Source organism: Hylaeus anthracinus, unplaced genomic scaffold (assembly GCF_026225885.1).
Source record: "Hylaeus anthracinus isolate JK02 unplaced genomic scaffold, UHH_iyHylAnth1.0_haploid 0, whole genome shotgun sequence".
Classification (NCBI taxonomy): Eukaryota; Metazoa; Arthropoda; class Insecta; order Hymenoptera; family Colletidae; genus Hylaeus; species Hylaeus anthracinus.
Window position 1 is genome coordinate 11,624,799 of NW_026533254.1, and position 25,463 is coordinate 11,650,261.

Sequence of the window (25,463 nt, forward strand, 5' to 3'; positions counted from 1 at the left end):
AAGTTTCAAGTGTTCTTTTTGAGACGGTTATCGGTTTCGTCGATCTTATAGTTACTGTTTCGTTCCACAGTAGTTCTCGTGTCGTCGGCAGGGTTCTGTTTGGTGAACGCCGTTTTTATCTCCGCAGGTCAGCAAGACTAATCTCCAATTTTTCTGCTCGCTTGGGCTTAGGTTGCTCCATCGTTGTCGGAGTATCGCTGCGGTAGAAAATTTCCGTCCACCCTATTGGAATGTATCAACAAGAAACGTGCAGATGGGCATTTGTATTCTAAATACTATTCTAACTATGCAAGATGTGTGCAAAATTTATAGATGCCTTCGTCATTTCGCATATATATATATTGAAGAGTTTAAATTAAATAACAGGTTTGCTGTTTCCAAATAAATGTTTCATTATAAATATATGTGTGTGCAAAGTTTATTCAAGTATGTAATTTTCAATCTGTGCACTAAATTTTCAATTTAAATACCGAATTCTTATAAAGATGTTAACCGTCATTACATGTACATAACAAGACCAATGCCCCATCATCGTTTGCAAAAAAAAAAACCCACGCTATCTCGCAGCAGTAAATTTGGTATTAGTCCCGCAATTTCAAGGATTCCGGTTTTGTTTATACCGTGTAAATTGGTATGTGTCTATTATAGATTGCCCGCGGGCAGAGTGGGGTCGACCGCACATTCACAAAAGATGTTTATTATCAGTAAACCGAATACTCTGGTAGGCAGGCTCTTCGGTTCGTCCCCTCCTCATCCTTGGGTGGACTTCGACTTTCGTATCAGTTGGCCCGTAGCTTTGACTGGTGACGTTTCATCGCGTGGCGCTTACGAGTGTCGCGTTCGTCGCGCAAAAATTCTCAGCTCGCGGATCGTTATCGCGATCGCGATAATCGACGGCCACGAGTCGATAAACGTAGCGCCACTCGAGCGTAACGATCGACAGGGACTCCAAAGTGGTTTGGAATCGGAGTGCACGATCGCGACCCTACATGTTCGAATCAACGGAACCCCATCGTTGGTTTCATCCGTCCGAGTGGTCCGTGCGACGAAAAGCATGGGAAAAGGGGGAAACGCGAGTACAGCGTGCAACGCGAAGAGGTCCAGAGACATTGTGTACAATAAAATCCCCGGGACTCCCGACACGGCGTAGGAATGCGATAAAAGTGGTGATCGGGGAACGGAGCGAGCCGCAGAAAAAGCAAAATCGTAAAGAAGAGCGAAACTTGACGGCTGCCGAAGTCAAGGTCAACCCACCCCACCGCCAGACCTAGGGTACGTGCTCCGGGGGTAGACAGTCATTGAGAATCCTCTCGCAACCGCCGCCTGGTACTTGGCGTAAGGATCACGGCGAGCGACGAGGAAACCACCACGAGCATAGGGGGAGAGGCAACAACAAGGTAAAACGTAACGACGACAACGAAAACGACGAAGAGGAAGGATCAATCGGCAGCGAAGTGGGGAACCTTGGCGAACGCGTAAAAGAAAGAGGACGGAGACGGGCCGAAGGAAGCCCGAGCGGAGAGATTCGAAAGGGGAGCAACAGAGAAGGAGACCGATCGAACCGAATCGAACGAGGAGAAAGCTAAAAGGTTTTCATCCTCTCCTCTCTTCGGTCTTTTTCCGTCTTTCTTTTCCACGGTGTCTCTGTTCCGTGTCGCGCACCTGTCCTCGTTCACCTATCGCACGCCCCGCCCCGACCAATGGAGTCTCGACGGGCCCCGTGACGTCAACGCCGTGTACCAGGAGGGCCTTCGTGGTGGGGGAGAGGATCGTCCACCACCACCTTCCGGAGGCCGTGAGAGCCCCACGGGGGCCAGCAGCTAAGCTGCAACCAGCGCCAGCAGCCCGGCCGGCCGTTGGCCACGTTGGTGGGGGCAGGAAGAGGGGCACCCTGGAGCCCAACCAGGCCAAAGGAACAACGCAGGGTACCCACCGAAACCCATCACGCATTTCCCACCACCGACTCGTCCGGAAAACGTGCACTAGAGAGCTTCCGGACCGCGCTTCGCAAAATCAAGTTCAGTCAAGTGAGTCGGGTCTCGATCGCCGTTGCACCTCTGCGCGACAAGTCCATCGTTCGACGATCGGTGCGCGCCGCGATCTCTGGAGAACGCGGTTCGTTTAGATAGGATTCGCATCCCGACGGCAAGGGAGTGGTGGTGACGAAAGCGACGATTTTTCTCCCGATTGCTGTTATGTAGGGTGAACGCGTCGATCGGGGAAGCTTCGCGACGGTTGAAAAATCGCGAGCACGCGTTCGTTTTTATCGGTAATAAAACGACTCTGATAAGATACGGAGAAAGGGGGACCAGCGGTGAGAGATTCTCTTACCTATCGACGCATCGGTTGGCGGTTCGTTCGCGCCGGTGGATCGCCGTCGATCCCGATACCACGATAAAGATCACGAACCGTTGACCCCCGCGGGTGCCGATACTCCGACGCAGCTACGACGGTCACAGCGGTGATAAGAGTGCGTGCAGGGGGGGGTGTGTGATGCCCTGGTTATGGTTAAGCGTGAGTGAGGTCAGTGGCAAGTGGAGGAGAAGAAGGACTGGCAGAGGCAGCGGGTCGTTGGAGTTGTCGTCGTCTGGGTCACCGTTGTTGCGTCAACCGCGGAGGAGGAGGATAGGCGGTGGTGGTGGCGAATACTCGCTGGTACCGTCGACGACGTCTGCGGCAACGTACACGAGGATCGCCGACCAGTGACCAGAGTCAGGGTCGTCCTCGAGTCAGAGCCGCGTGATTATGGTGCACCATCATCATCGTCGTCGCGGCCTTCAGGCGAGCCACCACTGCGTTCTCAGGAGACGAGGCGCGACGCCCTCGCTTCTCCAGGTCCTACTGCTGATACTCGGTCTTTGGTTGCCGGTGCTGGACAACGGCGGCCTCGTCCTAGCCTGCGGACCTGGCAGGGGCGGCGGAAGACTCCCGCCCTTCAAGAAGATCACGCCGTTGGTCTTTAAGCAGCATGTGCCCAACGTCAGCGAGAACACGCTGCCTGCCAGCGGGCTCAGCGAGGGCCGCGTGTCCAGACACGACTCCAGGTTTCGCGATCTCGTGCCTAACTACAACGCCGACATCATCTTCAAGGACGAGGAGGGCACCGGCGCTGATCGTCTTATGACACAGGTGAACGAATAACTTACTGTTTCTTGCGTTTAGGCACCCTTTCAGAGTATCTCTCGTACCCAGTGACCAACGAAACGGAATACATTTTAGGAATCTTACTTTATTATGCTGCTGGATATAATATCCCATAAGTATTCGTACCTTTTATGTCTATCGCAGACATTCGTCTAAACTAATTGATAGAGCTGAGGTTTCCAAATAAACTTTTTATTATAAATATATACACGCGTCAAGTCTATTTACGTAGATATTTATAATGAATCGTTTATTTGAAAACATCAAACCTCTCGATATCATAAAACCTCTTAATTTAGACAAATTTCTTCATTAGACATAACGGGTACGAATACTTATGAGACTGACTGTAGGTGTTCCAAGGGTAAAAATGCAAAAGAAATGTGGGTAGAATATTCTGGATCTATAGGTAGAAAGTCGATTGTAAATAACAGTCATTTACTATCCCCATAGTTTTGAGATTTGGTGTTAGAATGTTCTGGTTTCCCTCGTCGAGTGTTCTGCGCTGTGTATACCAGGAAATTTCTGGATACCGTGAGTCGACAAGTACTTTCATCGCTAGAGCAAGGCTGGATCGCCAGCCGTTGATCAAATAAACCACTCTGTTATGCTTTACCGCCAATTTGTCATGTACACGAGGTAGGAACGATCGAGACGACTTGTAAATGGTCCTGTAGATGTCATATATCCTCGTATCACGATGGAGCCTCCACCATGTTTTAATGTTTGCCTCGCATGCCCAGGCTCGAGACTTTCACCCTTCTTTTGTAGTAACGGGCTCTTCCACCTCGTGATCTTCGATTCAAGTTTATCTTATCGTATCGAACGTTTCTTTTAATCGGTAATCCAATCCTTGCATGTCATTGCGAAATTTAGAGGAATTTTTACGCGAACCAGTCATGAACTTACGAAATTGTAGAAATTTTCCAAGTAGCTGTTTTGTGTCAATTCGAGTGATAGGCTTTACGTGGATCCATTGTGCCTTCGTCCCTGGAGTATTCGTCATGTCTCGCGAGGGTCTTTTCGTGTAGTGTCATCGGGTGATAAAGAACCTAGACCTAACTTGCGATAAAAACGGTTGTCCTTGAAATCTGCGGTGAATCATCGAGATATTTCGTCAATAGGAGTCGGTGGTATCGTCGCTCCCATCGATCCGTCGATCTCAGAGTCGACTCTGCCCGCAGACCTTGCAGGGTGAAACGTTTTCGCGCGAGTAGTCCAACCAGAAGTGACACGAGAATATAAAGAGAATAAAAATGTATTCACTGTTTCCTAAGAATCTAAACGAATTAAAAAAATATTCATGGATATCCGAATGGATACCGAAGGAAAATAAATCAGATATAGGAGGTACGATCATCTCATCAGCAGTTGATGAAATATTAATATTAACTGCGAATCTCGTTATACCAGATGGATAATCTTCCAGTTTTTACACTCATCCGACTCAACTGTCAATGCACGGTAATTGACTTTCTTCTGACAGCAGTTTTGCGAGAATGAACGTCATCTAGGTGAATATTTTCTACTGATGAGGTGAACCTAAATACAGGTATACACAAATTTCGCACTTCTTCTTGCACTTGAAACTTCTGGTCGCGTCACTGCTTCGCGGAATCTGCTGTTGCTTTTAGAACGCGGTTCACGTAGGAGTAGGGAACTAGAGGATTCTAGAAAGAGTGCAGTCAGTGACCTTTACATTCGTTTCCGATAATAGTACGGTGATTCACGCATGAACAATATACTCAGAACCCCTAGTTTTCTGTACACTTGAGTAGATCAAATGGCCTACGTGAAGAAATTAGGTTACTCGTTGGGACAGTGATTCTTAACTAGTATGCCGCGACACGCCACCGTGCGAAGACTACGTGGCTGCAGACGAAGGATGTAAAGTGTCGCAAATATTTGTCCGTAGATCGAGTGGATTATTTTTTCTATAATTTTACAACAGTGATATAATTTTTATTAGATTGCTAGGTGATACGAAATTGAATTTCGAGTAGTTGTTTTGTCGATGATAAAGTGATTATGGCTAATCATCGATTAACTGGTATCGATAAGAGCGTGATTTTCATGAGCCGTTTAATACCTACGCGTAATATTTTGTTTGCCTCGTTTGCTCGAGTCACAAGGCGTACGTTGGCACCATGATCGATAAGCGCCATGCTCGATTGAAATCAGCGACTGTCGAAATCTTTGATTTATCGATATCGAAGGTGGACGAAATTCCTACTTAGATAATTATTTTGAATAATAAATGAAAGATAAACAGCTTTTGATACATTATTTTTCAAATAACCTATAGAAATACCGCTGCTTCTATTCGTCAGCCGTTATTCAAATGAAATTTTTGCCCACCTCTAAGTGGTAGAGAATGTTCGCGTCTTTAAATAGTCCGCCATGGGGTTTATTGTTTCAACGTCGAAAGAATTTGACGCTAGTCGCTGGTTTCCCAGATTTCTGTTACACTGCCATCTGTTTCTGTTAACGATACTTGGCAAGCATATCCGATGAAATTAGAATGCTAGAACGCCAGGGGATGCTCCAGATTCCCGATCATGAAGAGGTTGATTGCGTTTGGCGTTTAAAGTACGCCTGACGGGCGCGTTAACCTTTTCACTGTGCTCGAGAAGAAGGGATGGCGACCTAAATTAGACCACTGCCGAGATTTTCTCAAATTTTCTCTATTTCTCATAAACAAATCCAAGCTATTTTTACTTTAATCTTTGCTCGCTCTTCGTAGCTTTCTTCCTTGTAATTTTTCTTATTTATATTCGTCACCAAAATTCTCTTCGTGTACTCATTTTTCTTTTCTTTCTGATTCCAAAATTTTGAAGAAGAGTTAGCTGTACGAGCATGTTATATCGGAGACGCGTTTGTGCCTCCGAAATTCTTATCAATATTTCGAGTGCACGCCTAAGTGACGCAATCGTTTCCGTTAATTGTATGTACATTGCAGGCTTTCTCGTTGGATAATATTTTAAGTTCTCTAATCAGCGCATGTAATAAACACATAAGTACACATTCGAGGCGCGTTGACTGCCGCGACGCGTGTTATTACTTCAACGCGTGTCACCGTGCTCCGCGGCCGTATGACAAATTAGCCACTGCGTGTCGTTAAACGTCGTCAGGTGATTCACGCGAAACAGTATCCGCCCGATAAGAGACACCGATCGCTCCTGAATACGTTTTGCGTGCTCAGGACCGACACTTGAAACCCGAACACCACTTAGAGGCCGTTCAAAAATTACCTCGCGTTAATTTCGCATTTTGAATCGCGCGAATCCGTGCTATTCGTGACTAAAAAACGTTAATAATTGTCGTAGATACCGATATATTTCTTCTTACGATAGATAGATACAAGCATAAAAGGCATAAAAGTCTCACGAGCGATTGCATAACACTGCATAAAGCAAATGTTTTTGCTGAAAGACGTGTCAAAACCAACAACGTTGATTCCAAAGAAGCTTTTACCGTAATAGATTCATACCTGAAAATGTTAGTACATTAAATGACACAGTATAATATGTACATTTCTTATTTTCATTGCTTTAGTAGAATATCGAAATTTGCATGTACAAGTACCCTGAATTTATAATCATTCTTTTATCCTTTATTGCGAAAGTGCAAATTATGTACTCGGACCTCTTTTCGTTATATTTTCATTCTGTTTTGTCGGTGATTCGCGCTTGGGCGACTCAGGCTTGGAATTGAGAACGTAAAGGTGATTTTCGGGATGAAGTAAACGTAGCTGTGAATTTTGACGAATCCGCCAAAAATATATAAGGTTTAGGTTCTATTGTTTCGGTAGGTTCGAACGGTAATCGAGAGATTAGGAGGCACGGTCGAATAAAAGAAATAGAAAACAGTGATCCTTCTGTTGTCGCCACCTGTACCAGTCTATAGTCGTTCAAAGTACTCGTCGATGTTTATTCCCTGTCCATAGAGCGTCCATTAGTGCTTTATTCATGCAGTTTTTATCGGTGTTTGCCTTCCACTTGGCGCCTCCGCGATGCGTGAAACGATTCTCCTAACTCCGGGCCCGTTGTATTCCAATTTGTAAGTCCCACGTTCGTGGGACGCGGCGAACAAAAGGGCTGCTCGCGGTCCCGGTTTCCGCTCGTAAACCATCCCTGCTGGAGGACACCGTCTCCAGCCAGTTTCCCTTCCAGGGAGTCCGTGTTTACTCCCGAGTTTCGCAAAAATCAGCGGAGGGATCAGGGTCCGCTTTTATCGATACACGTGGCCCAAAGGATGAACATTGAACCGGCGCCGGATCTATCGTGCGCGACGATGGGTTTCACTCGTTCAAATATTATTTCAAGATCTGCCGTTTTCCGACGCCGCGGCGACAAAGGTCGTCGTCGGAAAATAAACCATGAACTTTCGCGTGAACGTCCTTTTCCACGGACGATTATTTCGTGTCGGCCGCAGAAACCATCGATTCTTGTTGACGTAGGTCTTTTTTTGTGCGATAGAAATATTCATTTGTGGACTCTTACGTTTTTATAGTCTTGCAGTTTTATATTGTCGGATGGTTATGGACATTCTCGCATATATGAACACTTACAGAAATACTCGAATACAGAGTTTTGAATGAGCAAAAACAAGATAAATAATTATTAGACATATTAACCCTTTCAGAGCTGGCGTCCGCAATCGAGGACGCAGAATTTAAGGTTTACGGTGAATGTTTTTATTTGTGTACACGAAGAAAGGCCAGTTTTCCTCGAAAACTACACTATTAGGATTCTTTTTTTAACTTTCTCCATACTAATTTTAGTCCAAGTTAACCCTCAAAATTAAATTACACTACTACGAGAGAAAAAAATAATTCTGTCTGAGAAGATATCTATCTATATCGTTCGAAACTTTGAACCTCCTCAACGAGAACCGATAATAATACCCATCAAATAGCTAAATAAGTGCACAAGTATCGTTTATCTATAAGAAAGCAAAATTTCTCCACAAATTTTATAGTCATGTCTAAGTAAACACAGTTGTTATTATCCTTACATACATAGTTAAGCTGCATTAGATATAATAGTTACTAATGTATCGCGTTCTCGAAGCGAACGGTGGAAGCGAGTGTGCCGAGAATCACCGCATCGGATCGAATCATGCGCGTCCAGGCATCGATGTCTCCCGAGCGAAAGGATCCGTCGCTGACTTGCTGGCGCGCTCGTTAACGCCGTGTTTTGCGAGCATGAATCTCGTGTCAGACGAGAGTACGTTTCATCCGAACGATCGTAAAGCGACGGTACCCTGGCCAATTAGCGAAGAGCTCACTAACAAATTTGAGCGCAACGAGTAACGCGATGTTTTTGCAACTTTCGAGTAGTCGGGGTAAAAACGTCCGGGCCGAGTTGTCGCGAGTGCAAACGACGATGGGAGATCGATTTTTAAACTATTCACCTTCCGTTTATTTACGATCGATGTGAATAACAATAATAATAGAAAATTTATGGATTCAGTTACTGAATATTTATTATTTTCAGTCCCATAAATATTCGTACTTTCTATGTCTATTAAAAAAATCCGTCTAAATTAAATTATAGGTTTGATATTTTCAAATAAATATTTCATTATATATATATATATATACAAGTGTAAAGTTGATTCGTGTACATATTTATAATGAAACATTGATTTGTAAATATCGAACCTATCGAATAATTTAGACAGATTTCTTTAATAGACATAGAAGGTAGGAATATTTATGGGACTGACTGTATATCGTCTTTAACTCCTTAAGCTACGAGTTAAGCTCCAACACCCTGGGACCAAAATGTGATGTTTACATTTGTCCCGAACAATACACCACAGTCTCACCACACGTGGTTATAGCATAAGGGGTTAACTCTCATGTCAGAGTTCCTTGGTAAGGAAATGTACAATATTAAGATTATACAAAAATCGGTACATACATTTTAAAAATTCGTTCAAGGAAATGATTAAAGCTTCCTCGTGCCAAAATAGAAAGCATTTTCTCATTGTTAGAGAACACTGGCGCAATTGCGACCAGCTACTGTGCACTGGTAGTGCAATGTTAGCAAATTGCTAGCAGCTCTGGTTTCGTCTTTTCGGCCTCTTCTCCGTGGTGCTTCTGTCCTGGTAATCGCAGGACGAGTAGCGCAGGTCGCGCGGAATAAATAGGGGAAAAAGCGCGTACCGTGCGCCAGCTCTAAGTGATTGTGGGTAGGTTTATGGCGGCCATAACCGGTGTTTGGTTTGGCGCGTTAAAGCTCCCCCAATTACGGCAAATAAACCTAATAGCCCTGCTTCTCGTTCTTGCCATCGCCCCCCTCTCTCTATTTAACCAACGTCGATACCCCACGCTCGAGAATCATTCGATTTCTCAATATCGATCGCGCCTGTCGTCGAAACCGATCTCCCGTTCTCTACGACGAACGCTGCTCGTTCTTTTTTTTTTTTATCGTGAGAAATTTCACCCGAGGATCCGTGGAGTGATAAATGAAACGGCGCTGGAGGATCGATCGAAATTCGATATACACGGTGTCATCTATCAATTATATCGATTCGTTCTATTGGTGAACGAGTTAATTGTCAATAATTAAGAGTTACTTTGGAGCGATCGAGGTGTCGGATGAGTGATCAACGCTGAGTGAGTATGTACACTGCTCTGGTCGTTACTGTCTAAAGCAGTGTTTCTCAAACTTCAGCTTTTCGTGGCCTCTTCGAGTAAGGAAACATTTCCAAGTCCTCTATTTGTGTATATTTCTCCCCGTGTTTTCTTTTTTTGTATTATATTTTCGTTCTATTAGATACGTTTCTTAATCTGACATTTATCGTTTTCATCCCTAAATCTCGTGTTTAAATTTAAGTGTCCAGAACATTCTCGTTCATTATTTATGGAATCACGTCCTTTGGATTAATCCTCCAGTCTCCTCTCGGTTTCCGTTGAACGTCTTTCGAAATAGATTTCTTCGCAAAACGGTAGGCGTGCACTAGGATGATTACCCTCTCGCGCTACCTGGAAGAAAGGAACAACTCCTTCATTTCCATTGAATAGTCTCGAGCTCGCGACACATCGCGCTTTAACGGTCGCAATCGAGCGTCTCGATGACCGAGACGATCGCGACGAGATAAGGAATAGCACACGAGGGCTGATCCAGGTTCGCAGCCGGTCGCAGTGACTTACAACGGGTGTCGGATGACGGCCAATGACCAACCAGGTAACCCGATGAGCGCACGTGGCGCCACGTGATACGTTTCTGACCTCAAGCAGCTATTTAGCCGGCGATCCCGTCACGTCGTCGACGGCGACGTTATCGTTCCTGTCGATGGATCGAGAAACGATAGAGGCAAAGTCAAGGTGAACGTCGCGAACACGATACCCGCGGAGTCACTTCGCCCCTGAGTCGTTGATCGCGAATAACCCTGTGACTAAGCATCTGTCGAATTTTTCTTTATGCCAACGTTGTCGCGTTGGGCGTCAGAGATTTTCATTAAGAAATTTTGGAACTTCGGCAACTCTGAATAGAATTTGTAAATTTTGACAAAAACACGGAACTAAATAATACGTCAAATGTTAGATTCTATAGTTTACAATTGTCTCGAGATAACATTTCAACCCTGTAGACACTTCCATGCGAATCAGTGTGGCAGTCGACGGTGTTAAAGGTTAGATCTGAAAGCGAAGTAACTTGTCTGGTTATTATCTATAACCGTACATTTATTTGGCGGTACCTTATCTTGGAAAACATACTTCGCAGTTGCAATGCCACCTCGATATTTGCATGCAAGGCCCGTTCGTTGCATTGTGTCGACTAGCGGAAGGGACAGTCGTTCAATGAGAAACGCCGTGTCTTCCGTTTGCAGAATAATCCGCGGAATAATCGTTGACGGGATTCTGCAGTATTTCCAGGTCTTCGCGACTTTCATTTTCCATAGGAATTAATCATGAATTTTAAATCTGCGAGTACGATTGTCGATAAACAAGGCAGTAATTCATTCGCGAACTAAAGAATCGTCGAAAGGCCCATCTTCGACGAGTAATAGCATCAACAAATCTTTTTTTAATTTGCTTCAATGACATTTTGAAGTTCCATTTAGCCAACAGGGTCAGTTGTAAACCAGCTAGGGTCAGTGGTTGTCCCGCAAATCATCAAGTGTCGTCCGCTCGCGCAAAGTGACTGGATTAGAATGGTCTTTAACGTCCGGACAGCAACTTTATCGAGCCATTCGTCGTCGTGACCGCAGCGCCGTTTTGTCGCAATTTAATTCGACAACGGCTTATTAATCGCGAACGGTGTCCTCGATCTGTGCAAACCGCGACAGGCCATGAATCACTCGCGGCGAGAGGAAAAACGAGCTTTAGGAAAACTAAGCGTGGATCGCGTACGTCTGAGCGGCTGGGACGGAGCGAACGTCTCGCGGCTCGCGCGAGAATTTATGACGCGCATTTAATACAACCGATCGCACGTTCCGACTATTTATTTTCCATGGCTCGGACCAGTCGAATAGGTGTACCCAGCCCTGTCCACTGGATAATCGCGTAACGATTTATCAGCGTGGCGTAACGCATCGGTAACCGCGAGATTTCTCGCGCCCTGCCCGACAAGAGGCTCTCCGTGTCGCGATCGACATAATCTTGATCGATGAGAATCCAGAACGTAACGATATATTTTGCCCCGTTAAACGCGTCAACCAACCAACTAGTTGGGAAAGATTATTATACCCTCATTTCGCAGATTAGTTGCCACACTGGCGTGGTTGTCGTTGTCGGCGTTGAGTTATGGCTCAAGTATCGCAACTCAAGCGCCTATTGTCGCTAGTTAATGTCCGAGTACAGTCGATTCTTGTCGCGATTTTTAGCCGACAGGGGATTCTACGACGTCTATGTTTTGTAATATTCAGTTGGTGAGCTCTCTTAATTTGAAAATAAAAAAAGTTGTCCAGGTGACTCGTGACTTTAAGCGTCCCACCATTTATACGCGACGTACGTGGTACGTCACTTTCGGATCTGTCAGGAACAAATATGTATGTCATTCCAATGCGAGTGGTTGAGCGATCGTCTCGGAAGAATCGTGGCTCGAAACGCTTTTACCCCGCGATTTCTCTTTGGCCAGTGATCGATCAGGCGAACCAGTCCGCGGGTGAAAAGTCGATATCCGATGAATATCGAAGAGGATCCTGGAAACTCAGCGTCTCGTCGATCTGCGATCGTTCGTCGTATTTCCCGCGGTTCGTACCGTGGCTTAGTAGTTGGATGAGGTACCCCTTCGAATACCACGTGGTGGGTGTGGGTGTGGGTATTTATTTATAATGATTATGCTTACCTTATCCTTACTCGTTTTTTATTTACACTATTTAACACATTGTTGACCGGCAGTTTTACACAGAATTTAGAATTTTAGATTTTTATTAACCAAATATAATCATACACAAATAATAATAGTTTAATAGAAATATTCTCCTACATTTGATTATTTGTGTGAAACAAATGTTTGAAACAAATAATGGACATCTGACGTATTTTTTTACGCTATTGCTTAGGAATATTGAGCTCGTAAGTATTATGAATTTAGACACTCATCGCTCATTAATACTTAATGATAAATTGTAAGGAATTGTAAGGTGGCCATAGGAATAGAACGCCTTCAAGTGGTTGGGCAGTACAGGTAGCCCTAGGGGTGCAAAAGTAATTGTATTCAGAATTGGATGTTTTTTATTTCTGTTTAAAAAAAAAAAACAAACAGTATTTTCAAACTGCTCTCTCAGTACTGCGATACTTTTATCGTGTGCAGTTTTGCAATCGGAAGCGTGCACGCGTGATCCAAGGGGATCCGACGTTTCGACGTCTAACTTATTGCCCGGCGTGTTCGTGGCGCGTTTTTAACGCGCACGCGCTGGATTAGCGTTCGCCTTAAAACCCCGTGCGCTTCTTCTTCGCTTTGGCGAGCCGTTATCTTCGAAGTCGTAACATCGTAAATCCCAGGGGCATTTGTTTCCAGCGCTCAAACGTCGGGGTTACCTCCGTTAACCCCGATGCGATCGTTCATGCGTTTACAGCGACAAATCGCTACCTCTTTCTCGCTTCCTCTCTTGGACAACCCCTCTCTCTCTCTCCTTCGCTTTGTCTTTCGCTCCACCGCCGAGTCGGTTCGCGCTGCTGTCTCTCGAAGCGATCTCGGACATCATCGACGCGACACGAACGATCAGCGAACTCGAGGGTCTCGAAGAATTCGCGAAATCTGCAGAATGACTGATAATCTCGTTCGATGTCGCGACGATTGATAATAACCTGTTCGATGATAGCGGGCTGATCAACGTGCTTCGTATCTTGTTTGTCTTTGCACGATCTAGCTCGTTAAGAATTTTTGCAATTTCAGATCTTAATTTCTGTGTTATCTATGTTGTTGGTCGATCTGTTCTTTTGCTACTTCTTTGTGTTTGTTTATTGATTTGCTTCGAGTGTTGACATTATTTCAAGTCGATGGGGTCTCGAATAGTTTTGGTAGATTGGGAATCGTACACTGGATTAATAATGCATAAAATAACACACGAATTAAATTGTAATGTGAGGTTACAGCTTACCCTTCGCCATGTTTGTAGTAAGCTTTGCTTAGAGGTTCGCGACCAGATTCAAACGTGTGCCTCAACACATTTGATGGTCCCACGCGTACAAAATCATGGAAAATTGTATTTTTATTTAAAATCAAACTTCCAAATGTTTCAACGCCACAAAATTGATAAGTCTTAGGGGTTAATATTCGTCTGAATTTATACTAATTTCCAACAAAACACTTGATTACTGAAGAATTACCGTGCAACAACACTAAAAATAAGCACCAAGGAATATCCAACAACTAGATACTACTTTGGCTAGAGGCATCCCCTATCGCGAGCGATCAGGAGAGCCTAAGCAAAGCGCGTCGAAGGAACGAATTCGTAACTCCCATAACCGGGCACCATCTCGATTTCTCGCCGTTAATCATCGGCCAGATCCCGAGGTGTCTCGCGGTGCAAGGCATGCCTATCTCGATGTGCACGGTGCTTAATGTAGAAACCGCAGACCAGGATGCGTATAGACACCAAAGGAGCACGAAGCGAAAGCCTTGGTATCCTTGCCTTTCCTTCGTCTCGCCCGCCTCTCTCCCTCTCGCTTTCTCATCCTTCGCAGCATGTTCGATTATATGTGGGATAATACGGTGAGAACAAGAGGGACAAAGAGGCCACGGGACGAGGAAGAGCCGATGGAAAAGGGACGGAGCGAGGGCAGAGAGCAAGTGAAAAGGGGAGAGAGAAAGAGAGGGACGTAATCTGGTTGGTCCACCGAGTTTCAACGGGGAAAGGTTGAAGGAAGGGCCGAGGGCCCCCGAGGCGGCCGCCATAATGCATCGTGAGAAGTGTGCATGGGGTCAAACGGGTCAAAAGAACGTCATGGCGCTGCTCGTTCCTATGGCGGACCTCGCTTCCACGCGTTGAAACCCTCGTCGATGCTCGCTTTAACGTCGAAACCCTCGGGTACGTGACGCCAGGACGACTTCATCGCGATTACGTCGGACCTTGAATCGTAAAAATGGTCGACGATACCGAGTACTATGACCTTGCTACGCTGTTGCACCATTCGCGGGTGCCATCGCCTTCGAAACGTATCTGGAGTCGCGTTATTGCGGTGGGCCTTAGTCGGAGCCCTCCTACGTATTATACAGAAAGCTGACATAAACTTTAGCTGAGCGTGGTGAATTTTCCAACAGAGTTCCTTGATTAGTTGCCAACGCGAGTTGCACCCACTGGTCAGTAGATGATTCCTCTTAGCAGCCACTATTGGGAGCGAAGTTCTACCAGGATTGCCAAGTACATTCAGCGATGTCGCACACGTCTTTCTTGGATACAGAATGGTATTTGAAAGAGGATTAACCCTGAGAGGTGACTCTCAGTCATCATCAGGCTCGACCCAGTAAATCAACCAGCAATAATCTTTGTTCAGGTTTCATCTCTTTAGAACTCGAAGTTTCCTAAGTACAGTGATCGTCGGTGAAGTAAAGGTGACCCGATTCCCAAATCTAAAATTAATTCGCGATCGCGAATACATCTTCGAAGTTAGAGAGTGCTAAGCAATCTAAGCTTAACATTCGTGGCAATATAAAATGCTAAGGAAGCATCTCGAGTTGCTAGCAGATACCAGGGAAAAAAAGCCTCGAGTGGAAAGGGTTAAAATCGATCCAAGCGGATGGCAAACGCGACGCGAGCCCGGCTATTTGTCGAACGCGTTGGAGAACGACGTTCCAGGCGTTCCTCGTACTCGCTCATCGAAGAAACGCCGCGAAGAGGACGAGATCGTTGCCGTGAATGGGGTAGGCCGCCCGGAGAAGAAAGTTTTGCAAAATATGGGACGGTCTTCGCTGTAAAATGATCTTCTCGACCACTTCCTTCCTCCCGTTGCAACTGGGGATCCGATGACCAGTTTGAGGTCGGCGATGACCGACGTGGGAAAGGATCGTCACTGCCTGGTCTTCCTTTGGGCCCTCGTGCTCTTACTACTCCTTCTTCTTCTTCTTCTTCTTCTTCTTCTTCTTCTTCTTTTCCCCCTTTTTTTTTTTAACTCTTTTTCATCCTTCTTATTGTTTCTCCTCGGTCACTCATCTCCCTCTTCTACTACTGCTTGCTCGGTGATCGTCGACGTCGTATCTTCTCGGTTACACGTTACCTTCGTATAACTTATCAATTTCTTGCGATTATCGTCCTCAGATAGGCGGCGTGCCTTTGTTAACCTTGTAAATTCCCTCTCTCGATTGTTCTGTAATTTGCTCGTCGCCCGGCGACGTGGAAAATCGGTTCCCGGATGGATATTTACACGCGTTCTCATAAAAATCCTCGTTCTTACTTTGTTATATTCTGTTTTTGTAATTATCTCTTTAATTATCTCACTAGAATTCACCTGTTGTATCATGGTGGGACATGTTAGGGTAATAGATCTTTCGGATGCTCTTTGTTTAATCTTCTGAATATGTTTACGTTGTACAGATTTCTTGCTAGTTCGTTGGGGTGGATATCTGAAATCGCTTCCCATCGTTCGTCGCAATTTGATTCTTTTTCAATTTTATTTTCTTCGCGGCTCAACACTCGCAAATTGCGCCCGGTCGCGCTATCGAATTTGAAATTCATGCGCGCTGGCGAAGAAGTGGCGAGACGACACCTCTTATTTCTTCCGCCCATCGTTTGGCGTGCCGATGACGTTCGTTGGGCTGCCTGAAAAAATGCTCGCTTCGGGGGTTCGACGACATTCTTGCGATATATGTAATTTTCGTTTACATTAAAATGTATTTGCGTTAAATTACTACGACGCTGGCTTTCGCTCGAAACCGACCAATTTATTCCAATTTACCTCGACACACGTAGTATTACCACTGCATTATCTTATTACAAACGTAAATTATATTTACTTAATCGTACTTTGTCGGTTGTCGAGCTCTAAGAACAACCTCGAAGTTATTATTTTAGAGAATTAAGGAGGTTCTCCAATAATACCAAAACCATTTATTTGCGTAAATGCACAGAGGCTGAAACTACACGATAGTTTTATTCTCGGAAGGATATATTCTAACTTTTGATATTTATTATGACTACTCTACACTTGTAAAATAATTTCCACCAGTTTTTCGAATAGCCTAGTAGCAATACCGATAGTCTCACGTCGCGTTCGAACTAATGGATTCTTCCTAGTGGGACAAAGCGCGGGTCCAGTGGTTAATAAATAAACAAATAACTGTATAATACACGGTACAAGCCTATTGTGCATTGTACAGAAGACGACTCTACTCGCCGAAGCAAGGGCCCTTACAGTAACACAATGTCCTATCTGTTGCAATGCATTATGGCCTGGGAACCCAGTGCGGCTGGCCCCGAGTATGCGTATTACACGTAGCACTACAGGTACGCACAGAATTATTTGCATTATGCGATCGTTATACAACGTGCACGGGACTAGAATATACGTTGAACGAGGAACGGTTTTCCAAGCGTTTCTCTTCGGGCAACTCCGACAGCAGTATTCAACGAAACATATTATCCTCTTCAAGGATGGGAAATGAGCAAAATTCTTTCTTCTGACCCGTGGCATCCACCGCTCCTATGTTAATCTTTTGATATAACTTCGGATTACTTTCGTGTTACAGTACTTAATCATCCACTGGATGAAGATTGATCTAAATAAGCAGTCGATGCTTTTTAGAAATATATAATAAAATTCATTGATAGTAGATTTAGAAATAAATTCTTTCTCGAGGAATAAAATTGGCTGTATTGCATGAATTTCGTTTCATTCTTTATTCAAGGAAAACAAGGGTTAAAGGGTAATTTAATGATAGTGTTCTCCTACAGCAAATGTTTTCTTTAAACCAAGAAACTATAATAAACTACAATTGACTGCAGACAATTAATCAGCGACTTAAAGTGCTACAATAATGAAATGATGTTTAATAAGATGGAGTCACATATTGGGCAATACCTAAAGGGGTTAATCGTTTCACGGAGGGATTCATGGAGCCCCACTGTCGCGTGGTTGGAGCATCCTGTAGAAGTTCGATCAGAGCCTCGGTTTATGGCGCGCGCGTGTTCGGCGTAGGTGGGCAAGTAGGAACAAGCGGCGAACAACGCGCTTATTCAAATACATTCAATTAATTTCCATAGGAAGACAACAATGGCTTCCACGCCGTGTAATCGTCCTCGACGATATGGCTCGGGCTGGTATATGCCTACGTTTCGTGGGACCCGTACCTAACGGCATTAAATCTTCGCCGTCTTACTTATCTCGAATCTGTTCGCGAAATATTATCCCCCTCTCCCGCTCGCGTCAATAAACCACCGACCAGCGTCGTTTGTAACTTAGTATGACACGAACGCTGGGAGAACGGATATTTTCAATTTTATCGCCGACGCGCATCGCCGCGGAATTTGCTTCCAACGAATCTCGCTTCCCATTGCTTTCGATCACGCTCAAACGCGCAATGACGGCTAACAGACTTTTGTTACAATCTTGAGAATGTTTCATTGCAATTTTACACCTTGAATTGGGGGGAAAACATCGCGAAAGCCTATGGGAACGAGAGTCGGGATAGTTATACGCTTTTAAGCGAGAGCCATGAGGTTCGACCTGAAAATGGCGGACACCTTCTCTGGATTAACTTCTTCGAACAGAGGGCAGTTGATTATTTCAAACCAGGAGACATGATAAAAAAAAAAATGGAAGCAACGAACAATACCACAAATCACGAAATACCGATCCTTCTGCAAGATGTTAAAAGACGCGATTGCGTTATTGGAACGATATTTTGAAAACCGAAGAGATACTAAATATCCATAAAATACCGAGTGACTTTTTCGGACAATCACTCACGAGACACCTCAACAGAATAGAACAAGTCAAAATTACGCGCATGAACACCTACTTGTGAACGAACAATAGAACACATAATATTTACCTGTGAAAATCCGGAACCACTCCGCATAGAACAGAAACTGCCCACTAGTTTAAAGGAAGCATGGAGCACAGAAGAAAACTTATACAAAATAATCCAGCTACTTAAAGATGCACACAATTTGGACCAATATCTAACAATAAGGATAACCGCATAAAAGACAGTCGCTAATAACCAAAGGTTAACGCGACGTTAAATACGTAAAGAAAAATAAAAGTATCAATTACGAGCAGTGTCGAGGGGTGTTAATAATCGCCGGTGCAAAATGGAGGCTCGAGACGAAATTCGACAGCCGAGAGGTCAAGTGTCCCAGTTAATAGTCGACACGCCGATTAGCCAGGTAATTGTAGGTAATTTGTAATTAATTCTGTTTTTCTCTGGCACGGTCGTTCGATATAATTAATCGCTCGTTGGAAGTATCCCAAAGGTATTCCACGGTACATCGGGACGGTAGAAGGAGAAAAGCAGAGGCGAGGACAGAGAGAAAGAGGGGGAGAGATATCGGCGTAGCAAGCTGTGAATGGCTGCGCCCTTGATGGAACGGAAGAGGAGCAACGGGAGGGGAAGTACAAGAGGGGCGGTTAATTAATGGGGCGGCGACCGACCACTTCCCTTGTGCGTTTTCTCCTTCTACTTCTTTCCGGCTAGTTCTCTCCTTTTCCTTCCGATTCTCTTCGCCCTCCGACGTGCATCTAATATAACAGAACTCTACAAATTTAACCTTTTTTGCGTCTCAATCCAACAGAATTAACATCGCAATCTGTTTTAGATAAAAATAATTCACACTTTCAATCTCAGACCATTCTCGTGAATTTCTTCGACTTCCCCGAGGGTTTTCTGTACACATTTTGAATTGAAATATAATTCTCGAAACGAATCTATCGTAAATTTCACGAACATACTCGCATAATTTTTCTCCGACGTTAGCAATCGTTCTCAAGTTATATAATATTGCATCGAAGGACGTAAAAAGAACAGTTCGACGATACGCATGATTCAGTTGAGATCTTCAGAATCGAAGAGATGCAACATAGACTCGTAAGATTGCGGCAACAGTCGATGTTTGAGAGTAATAAACCACTCGGGTTCCGTCACTTGCGAGCCTCGTCTTCCTCTTCGTGCGTCTACTACCCTCCAAGGTGACGCCTACGCTGACGTCGCCGCGTCGTTATATATCTTCGAAGATACACCGATTACTCATCGAGGACAAACGATTTTAAATCGAAGGATCTTCCTTTCCTTTTATGCCACGACCACGAATACAGTTTGCCTCTGTAATTTTAGACTCGCAACTGCACTGTTAATAACCTTTTCAGACCTGGAGTCCACAACCGAGGACACAAAATTTACGAATCATCGATAGTATCGTTTAGGGCGAATGTCCTTATTTGTAGACGCGAAGAAAGACCAGTTTTCCTCGAAAACTACACTATTAGAATTTTTTAATTTTAGTCCATGCTAATCCTAAAAATGAAATTACATTTGTACGAGAAAAGGTCTGAAAAGATTAAGAACATTGGACAAACGTATTTTTGAACGAGAATTTCCTTCGAAATAGAAGAATTCTGTGTGTACCATTGTTTAGTAGCTAGCCTCCTACTAGCTCTATTCGACAATCTCATTTGTTTAGCGTTCTTCGTAATTTCCATAGTTCGATGTGTAAGATGTTAGCGTTCATCGCTATTCACGATCACCGTTAGATACGTCGATAGAATCCACCGTTTCCTCGTAAAATGTATCAAAGACACATTTCCCACGTGATACCCAACCCAAGAATGCTTCTATCCGGTATCATCGGACTCCTCCAGATCCCCGATAACGCCTCAGGAATCCAATGCACGGTAATTTGTTCCACGATGACTTCGAAGTCTCATCGTTCCCGGTTATCAAACTCATCCGCGACGGCCCTCCGGAATCTGGTGAATATAAATTCCTCGAAGCGAACGGACGCGTCCATCGCGACCCGTTCAAGATTTATTAAACGGTTCACCGACAGTTTTCATTAACCACTGTTTCTCGAATTTTCGGGGGATCGACGCCAAATATTGATGTTTTCGCTCCAACTTTCTCCTGGCGTGTTTTACTTCCGATAACCGAGAAGCGGGGAGATAAGAAATTGGCCAAGTTCCCTGAAATCGGGGAGCTATTGTCCGAGGTTCCTTGGAAAGCTCTCTGTTTATTTCTGTGACGCTATCGCCTATTTTTCTGCGTAGACGGAAATTCGTACGATCGAGGTTGCACTGTACAGAGTACTTCAAAATTTAACGAATACATTAACCATTTGCGTTATTAGGGCACATGTGCCAAGTATAATTTACTTGGTAATCGAATTCAAATAAAATATTGGTAAGGAGAACGAATTTTCCACTTTTTCGTGCGATGCAAATGGGTTAAGAGTGGAATATATAGGCAACACGTTGTAGGTAATTTGTAGTGGGTTGTCCAGAAAGCTCGTGGCAATTTTTAAGAAAAATTCAAAGGCATACTTGAATTTTGATATATATTTATTTTGTTCCACAATCTTCCAATCTTTTAACTTTTCTATTCAGACCTGAACCATCCACCAAAAATCGGCACGGACTTTCCAGACAAACCAATAATTATTAATTCCATTATCCTCTGATCGGGTCGTTCAAAGCTTAAGGACACACATTCGACCAATAATAAGTCGAACAAATGACCAACAACGGGATACTCTTGTACCTTATACACGATCTGTCTAAAAAGAAATCGAACTTTTGCTATAAAAAGAAAAATCCTACTCGCCTGATCAGTCTCCCTGCGATTATTTTCTTTTCCTAAAATTGAAAATTCCAATGAAAGGGACACATTATAGCAATATTTCGGAGATTCATGCCGCTGTAACCTCCGTAGTAAACGGGGTACCAAAATAGGAGCTGCAGAGGTCCTTCGCGAATGTTAATTACGCGGTCTACACCCTGTATTGACGCAGAGAGAGATTATTTTGGGTAAATAAACGTGTATGTAAAAACTTTACTTGTACTTTTTTCTTTTTATAGCAAAAGTTCGGTTTCTTTTTAAACAGACCGTGTAACCTGTAAAGTCGGAGGATCATTGAAGTCAATGATCCTCTCTCCCACGCAATCACTCAAGGGCCCAATGGCTACAACAATTAGTTCCATTTCTGTTGTACGATCCATAGAAGTACTAGGAACCCCATGTAACTCTAGCATAGCAGCCTGTCCTCCATCGTTATTAGGGTTCTTTCCACCAGCCCGAGTTTAATACAACCCTATCGGGAACAACCTAAACAGCAGATCCGGTGATTCCAAGGAAAAATCACGGGTCCCATGGAGCCGAGGCGCGTTCTCCAAGTTTCTGGTCCGCGAATTCTCGGCGCGCTTTCTAAAAACCAGCCGTATTTTTCGCGGTACAGGCGCGGTACAACGGGCACGGGGACGGCCTGGAATTCCACGATGCGATGCCGCCGGGCCCCGTGGGGCGGTTTTTCCCCCGTTCGCCGGGGGCCCCTTTATTCGTGTTGTCCTAATTCGAAGCGAGTCATCGGAGCGCGGACGGGACTGGAATGCTCACAGGCATGCGGTGCCACTCGTTCTGCTCTGGTCCCTTCTCCTTTCTGGCGCTGCGCCTCCTGCTCCCTCCAGCTGGATGCTCGGCTCGGAACCCCGGTAATTAATTTAACTTCTTGCCCCGACGATGGCGGCTGCTAATGGTTTTCTTGTACCCTGTGCGAAACTTCTCCGCGTCGTCTCGCCTTCGCCGTGCTCGGCCACCGGCCGCTGTGACAACTTGAAATATTCTTCGCGACGCGGTTGTTCTCGGTTCACGGTTGCGTCGGAAATGTTACTTTTTACGTTCGGCGTAACGCATGCGAAGTGTCCATCAGGAGAGAAGTAGTCATAGGAACGATCGAGGTCCTCGAAGTAGAAAGAAGAAACATCGCTCGAACAGCGTAGCTTCACCACCTGTGCTCGCTAGTACCAGGTAACTTCTTCCCCCTCCTGGAACTTGCACTTCCTCCTCCTCGTTGCCAACTGAACATTTTTTCCACTTGCCTCGCCTTTTCTAGAATCGGAGTACACGTGTGCGTTGAGAAGGTGCAGCTGCAAAGCCTGCTATGGAACCTAACTTGAAAATTAATTTTTATCAATATTCTATATCCTACTTACCTCAATTGCATGGGAGACTCGTTCAGTGCACCGCTTTTACTCATTCCATTGACTAGTGTTCGCATAGTGTTCGCATTTGGGCGCCGGGGTGGCACCGGTACGGGTCTCAAGGCTCTGACGGGCAGCGGCAAATTGCATCGACTTGAATATCAATCATTGCAAAAATCTCCACGTCCATTTCCTGCAACAATCGAGGTACCGCTTTGTTTTCAAGGAAGGAGCTATTTTCTCCACCGAACCATCTATACGTATCGCGGTTTCCCCTCGGAACTATTCTGTCCGTGTTCCTGCGCGTCGGTGAGACCTTCACCTTCGACGGGAGGGGGAGGGAGCCAAAGGCAGCCGGTAAATAGCTGCGTGTGCAACGTCCGCTCTGGCCGCGAGGCGTTAACGAGGCGGGCAAACACGAAGAGGACGAGGCCTGGAGAGGGTGGAAGAGGCGCAGGAGGATGGACGTAGAATCTGCGGAGCGCGGAGAGGCCAGAGAGGCGAAAGGGAGCGAGAACGAAAGGCGAAGGAGGATCGCGAGACAGGGGAAGAAAGGATCGAGGAGGGAACGACGCGGCGAACGATAGAGGGACGAAGAAGGATACAGGAATGGAAGAGGGCACGAAGGCGCCTTTTCAAGGCGAGGTGTGAACTCTGCCGCCCTTCGGATCCCTCTATGGGTCTCCTCTTCGTGCATCCACCGGCACGAAAGCGCCTCTTTCCACCTTATTAAGACCCCCTCCGACCCTGCAAGCGTACAACAACCGGAATCTCTCACGAGGCTCGCTATCTCGTTCTCTTGCGCCGCTTCTGCCTCATCTTCGGGATCTTCTTCCCCTCCCTGCGTCTCCTTTTCTTCTTCTTCCGTCTAGTTCGCGTTCCTTTGAGGCTACACCGACCGGTGTACGTATCGATGTACCCGCTGGGATTTGTTTCTCAACGATCTCTCGGACCTGGATTGCTGAACCTCCGCGGCAGGGTTATGTTAATGGCGAGGTTAGCTTTACGTAACGATGCTTCGGATACTCCTTGCCTTGTATCAATGGCTATGATTCGTTTTTTGGTAACACTACTCCATTTTGTAATAGAGATTATAGTCATAGAAGCAGAGGGCGAATGGGATGGGGATGAGAAAGGATATCGAAACGCTAGAAAGGGCGTGTTGGTTAAACAAATGTTGGATATTTATATTGAAATAAATAAATAGACAACGAAGTAATTTTCCACTGGGTACTTGTTTTGTTTTATTCGTAATAAATACGCAGTGGAAAATTACTCCGTTATCTATTTATTTATTTCAATATAAATATCCAACAACAAGTAATTATGTATTTTCAATTGAGTAACCAGTAGAAATAAAGATTTCTCCTATCGTTAAAGCCTGATTCGATAACCTTCAGGATGTCACATATGTACGGATTAGACTTTCCATTAATGAAACCTTTGGCTAAGGCTTGTAAAGCCCTCAAACGATCAGAATAGATAAATACGTGTTCGTTGGAGTAATTATTGGCTGTTTGTAGAGCTGTTTTAATAGCAATGCATTCTGCCATCCTTAATTGCAATAGGAATAACATGATTCGTAATCTTTGTAAAATCGGACTTTATCCGCTTCATACAATAGATTTATTCCTCAGCAAACCAATGATTCGACCCTTATTAATTATATTCAAGTTTCTAAAATCTCATGGCTTATCGTCGTAAATCATATATCGTTTCTAGTATACTAACATTTATACTGTGCTTATATAGTAATTGTATCTAAGTTTAAATTTGTTTAATTCTGTAATGTGTACTGTTTGATTTAATTTACAATGTATTTGTCATTATGCTCAGGAATGATCATATTGCTAATAATCCCGTAAGGGGTTCGATAGCGTAATAAATAAAAAAAAAAAAAAATTGAGTAACCAGAAGTTTACTTAAGAAGAATCAGTGTCATTAAAAAAATTAAATTAAATCACCTAACAGAGTATGTAATCATGTATAGATCGAACGTAGGGTACACATTTCGTTTCGTTTCTCTTTTTTGTGTGTGTGTGTGTGTGTGTATTTCACATTTGATTTTGATAAACGAGTAGCGAGAGCTCTTTCGCCACCTCAGAGTACCTGTATTCTTAAAAGACTGTAGTTGGTTATCTCGCTCTACGGCGCCTTTGTGCGCCGGAAATTTGTATTGGCTCCGAGGCTCTTTCTTATCTCCGCGGCTCGTTTAAATAGGCGTCTCCGGAATGTTCCCCGTTTTCGTCGCGCGACTCTCCATAGACGGGATTTCACCTTTTCTTCTCACCTGTTCTTTTTCTGTTTGGCTACGCGGTGGAACGGAGCTAGATGAAAGGACGCGGGGCTTTCACGAGTAAACGTTATTTATTGAAACAAGAGAAAAGTTTCGCGTCCCTCTATTACAACGAAGCAGATGGACTAAATTTCGCGGGAAATTTGAACCAAACCTTTAATTTCTTCCTGAAAAGGACAAGGGAAAAGGGTTTGGGTGTTCGAAATTTCGCTGGTAAAAACAAGGAAAGTGAACCATATTATATTTACTGTCAATGTTATAATACATTGGCCACAAGAGTGTAGGAAATATCCGGGGACTAATTTCAACCCCTTTTCGATTTCACAAATGATCCTTATTACTCGACTACTTTCGCTCGCTTCTCCTTACATTCTAACATTCATCCTCACGTTCTCTCTCTCTCTCTCTCTCTCTCTCTCTCTCTCTCTCTCTCTCTCT

General features: G+C 44.5%; 1 protein-coding gene across 1 annotated transcript in view; it reads left to right on the top strand.

Annotated features, from left to right (window-relative positions):
- Nucleotides 1-2,039: 2,039 nt before the first annotated feature.
- Nucleotides 2,040-25,463, top strand: part of LOC128895188 (sonic hedgehog protein) — a 59,309-nt gene continuing 35,885 nt past the window's right edge. The window contains exon 1 of the mRNA XM_054157562.1: nucleotides 2,040-3,129. Within this exon, the coding sequence (XP_054013537.1) occupies nucleotides 2,746-3,129 (384 nt within the window). The 5' untranslated portion in view covers nucleotides 2,040-2,745. The remainder of the gene's footprint in view (nucleotides 3,130-25,463) is intronic.